The sequence below is a fragment of the Tigriopus californicus genome, chromosome 11 (genome assembly GCF_007210705.1).
Source record: "Tigriopus californicus strain San Diego chromosome 11, Tcal_SD_v2.1, whole genome shotgun sequence".
NCBI lineage: Eukaryota > Metazoa > Arthropoda > Copepoda > Harpacticoida > Harpacticidae > Tigriopus > Tigriopus californicus.
In genome coordinates this window covers 3,167,699-3,171,972 of record NC_081450.1, presented here as the reverse complement: position 1 = coordinate 3,171,972, position 4,274 = coordinate 3,167,699, and the positions used below count along the sequence as shown (strand labels likewise).

Here is a 4,274-nt window from a genome sequence, read left to right as displayed (position 1 = left end):
GAAGATGTACCCAAAACAGCCTTAACGACTCCTTTTGGCCTCTTTGAATTTGTCAGAATGCCGTTTGGCCTCAAGAATGCGGCACAAACGTTTCAGAGGATGATGGACCATATCTGCGCCGGCCTCAATTTCGTGTTCATTTACCTCGACGATATCCTCATTGCCAGCTCCTCTGTGAGCGAGCATGCTAGCCATCTAAACCTACTGTTTGATCGTCTAGCACACCATGGACTTCGTCTTCACCCTGAGAAATGCGAGTTTGGCCGCACGACATTACAATTTCTTGGTCATGAGGTGTCCGCCGAGGGACATCTCAACTTCTCGACCCATCCAGTTGTGCCGGTAGGTCTGCGTGGTCAAGTGTTTGATGCCCTTCATGGACTTGCACATCCCGGCATTCGTGCTTCAAGGGATCTCATCACCGCCCGCTTCGTCTGGTTTTGGTGTAAGAAGGACATTGCACAATGGGTACGGACTTGTCAGGCGTGTCAACGGTCCAAGGTGATCACCCATACGAAAGCTCCAGTCCAACACCTACCCACACCCCAGCTTCGCTTCCAGCACATCCATGTGGATTTGGTGGGGCCCTTGGAGCCTAGTCAGTGTAACAGATACCTTTTTACTATCGTGGACCGCTATACGCGTTGGCCTGAGGCGGTACCCTTGCCCGATGCCACCGCACTCACTTGTGCCCGCGCGTTGATATACCATTGGATATCACGGTTTGGTATTCCAGGCCACATTACAACTGATCGAGGGCGCCAGTTTCTTTCCAATCTGTGGTCGGAGCTCGCAGAGCACATGGGCATGGAGCTCAATCACACTACAGCTTATCACCCTTAAGCAAATGGGCTCGTCGAGAGGCTGCATCGCCATCTCAAGGACGCACTCCGTGCGAGGCTTAGTGCCCCAGATTGGATGGATCAGCTTCCGTGGGTCCTTCTCGGCACCCTCAAGCAAATGGGCTCGTCGAGAGGCTGCATCGCCATCTCAAGGACGCACTCCGTGCGAGGCTTAGTGCCCCAGATTGGATGGATCAGCTTCCGTGGGTCCTTCTCGGCATTCGCGCTGCCCCAAAGGCAGACCTCGAGGCTTCCAGCGCCCAATTAGTTTACGGGACTTCCCTGGTCCTCCCCGGCGAATTCTGGCCCGCTAGCACCTCGGAGCCTTCGCGCCGGTCGGCAACCGAGCTGGAATCCGCCCTGCGACACCTCCTGCCTGTTCCCACACAATTCCACGGGACTACCCATTCCCATGTCCCCCGTACATTGCAATCAACGGATTTCGTTTTTGTTCGGCGCGATCGCAAGCCTCATCCCCTAGTTTCCCCGTACGAGGGACCCTTCAAGGTCGTCCGGCGAGACGAGAAGTACTTCACCCTCCTGGTTCGTGGAAAAGAAGAGAGGGTTTCGCTGGATCGGCTGAAACCCGCATTTGTCAACAACCCCCCCTGATGGGGTCTCGGAGGGCGTGGCCGGAATCTTGGGGGGTGTTATGTGGCGACCCTGTTCGGGGGAACAGCTGACCTCTATTTTAACGTGTTATCAGATTCCGAGAAATATAGTCGTATGTAAATTCGTCCCGCCTTATTTCTGCGTCTCTACACTATCATACGTATCTCATGCAAAGCCCAAAGAAACGACAAATGCTTGGGAAACTTACCCCAAAGAATGAAAAACATGATACTTAACATGGTTTTTATTTTCCATTGATTCGATAGACTAACACGTATTCTTTGATCAGTTTACTGGCATATCGTTATTGCTAATTGTTTAGCTGAAGGCCCATACCACCACAGATCATCATTTTAAGCAGAACTTTTTACGATTTTCATTAATCATTTGGGTCTCTATGGTATGGTATATCCGTATACTGTGGTTCTGAAATATGTTGAGCAAGTCCCCACATTGAGCTTAAAGGAAAGTCATTTTTAAGGTAACGGCAGAATATTCGTGGTAAAGCAATTGTACAATTTCAAGGTTGTTCTTCGCTCATTGAAGCTATTTCTTTTTTTCAACATGCTCAGGAAAGTTCATTACTGTAACCAAAATAGTAATTTTGGACGAAGGCAAGAGTTTAAAACCGTCTTGATTTGCAGACAAACGTAGAACGATGAAATTGCCATAAGTAGTAAATAACTGCTAGGACATGAATCATCATGAACATGAAAGATCGCATCTGATAAAATTTTGTACAACAGCAATCTTTTCTTAATTTTGACATATTAAATTTGCATCTGTCATCCCCGTTCAGATTTAAAGAGAAATGTACCTAATCTACCGTGAATTCAAAAATTGGAACATCTCCATTCATTCATTCATTCACATAATCTTATGGTGATATGGGTCTCAAGTATAAACTAAGAACCTCTTCAGCTTCCCGAGGAAGTTTCGCCCACGTAGGATTCCATGTCCTAATTGGAACCTTTTACGCAAACGAGTTTTGGGTCTAGCATTTTTGGCCCAATTCCATCATGATCAGTGATTCGGGCTAATTGCTCCTCCAAGAATTTACCCGGATCCATGCCGGCCGGAATAACCAGATAATTTCGACTTTCATCCCTTGTCTCATGCGAAGGGGTCTTGAACTGATCCCATATGGACACCTTCAAAATAGATCCTGAGTAAAAGACCTATCTTAACTTGTTCATGTAAATATTTTCGTATTCACCTGCTTTTCCTCCACTTTGATTCGGCCCATCTTGGTGTTCCGGATCCGCTGTAACAATTTTCCATTGGTACTCTCTTCTTCGATTTTCGGAAGGAGTTCAACCTTCTTCTTCCGGGTAATGGGCGGCATCACTTCCCAATTGAATAAATCAACCTGGCAGATATCACTTTCATGAACAGCAGTTTCTTCCGAATCCATTTCTTCTTCGTCTTCGAAAACGTAACTATGAGAAATTGCACAAGAAGTGTAACAAAAGTCTAATCTTCATCTCTGTAAACTTTTGAAAACCTGATGTCATTCAAGGAGGAATTTCCAACACTGGGATCAGGGCCGCAAATAGACAAGTTGGACACTAAACGGTCCAAAGAAATGTCACAATGGCCTTGAAGTTGTTCGCGGTAGCATTTTTGATCAAAAAAGGCAAATCCACCGTCAATGAGAACGCGATGTAAATGAACTTTGAAAGGATGACCCCGGAGTTGCACATCGGCCAGATATCGACCAGCCCGATCCTTTTGCCAATTACTCAAAATGGCCCATCGGTGATTTGTTTGACTAATCAAGGTCTAGAACAAGAAAAGCTCTTTTCAATTCATTCGTATTTTCATATCCAGTTGACGGAATTATTTACCCGAACCGTGTCCACGGCTGCAGAACTCCAGGAATCGGCAAAGACTTGGCTCATGGTACCCATACCCATGGCATGATCAATATCCAACGACAAGGGACGCAACCCTGTAAAGAGGCCAATGGCCCGGTAGTAAGCAGCGGAGACAGTAGCTTTATAGAAGTGACTTAAGTAAATGAAAGACAGTAAAAGTTATATAAAACCGTACCACAAATGAGACAATCAGACAAAAATAGCCTCATGGATGAAGCAGTCCAAGTCAAAAATAGGACCGAAAGTAAACAATTTTCTTAGCCAGTTCAATTTAATCACTTGTTCAGCCTTTTACAACGATGGTTCAATTTTCATACGGAGTTAAAAAAACCACACACCAAGATCAACATAGTTTAGTTTCTAAGTTTGCCTTCAAACAATCTCAACAATGATGTCAAAAGAGAAACCTGATTTTGGGGCTCTAATAATGCGTCTAATCAAACTTATGCATGTACCTGGTAAAACCACTTGAATGGCCATGGGAGGAGGCAGGACTTTGAAACGCTGAGGTAAACTCCGAATGCATGTCGTGTCCGACACGGGCTCGCTGAGTTCTCCGTAGTCTAGGAAGAAAACTCGGACTAGCATTCCACGGCTCGAATGAATGAGGGAATGAATCTGAGCCCTATACCAAAACTTGGCATGGGGCTTCATACGGGCGCAGACCTGGAAAATCGGAACGAAACCTTGATTGTCCATGACCCACTTCAGGTGTGAACAATGAATGATGATCGTTCGCTTGTTTGTGTTTTCATTATATATTTGTTCTAAGGACTGAAAAACTCAAGAATATACCCTTTACAACCTAATGCATCCAAAATATTTAATCAATACTTTCTTCGTCTAAGAAACAACAATTTCAGCGAAAGCCGAATGAACATATGACAATAAGTGAAGGAGAAAATCTCTTGGTAAAACCAGTGGCTTAATTGCCATCTGATAT

General features: G+C 45.3%; 2 protein-coding genes across 8 annotated transcripts; one reads left to right on the top strand and one right to left on the bottom strand.

The window, feature by feature from the left end:
* Positions 1-1,031: 1,031 nt before the first annotated feature.
* Positions 1,032-1,454, top strand: LOC131890688 (uncharacterized). The gene has a single exon (XM_059240095.1). The coding sequence runs from the start codon at positions 1,032-1,034 to the stop codon at positions 1,452-1,454; it is 423 nt and encodes a 140-aa protein (XP_059096078.1).
* Positions 1,455-1,683: 229 nt separating this feature from the next.
* Positions 1,684-3,997, bottom strand: LOC131890007 (uncharacterized; the record flags this gene model as incomplete). 7 transcript variants are annotated; one of them, XM_059239262.1, is given in 6 exon segments in its annotated part: positions 1,684-1,817; positions 2,368-2,605; positions 2,671-2,893; positions 2,959-3,236; positions 3,302-3,405; positions 3,787-3,997. In XM_059239262.1, coding segments are annotated over 5 exon segments (1,008 nt in total), but the record flags the coding sequence as incomplete, so codon positions are not given.
* Between the last annotated feature and the right edge of the window lie 277 nt (positions 3,998-4,274).

What these genes read in the sequence shown, in the direction of transcription:
- LOC131890688 (XM_059240095.1), top strand. Translation starts at nt 1,032, where the DNA reads ATGGATCAGCTTCCGTGGGTCCTTCTCGGCATTCGCGCTGCCCCAAAG.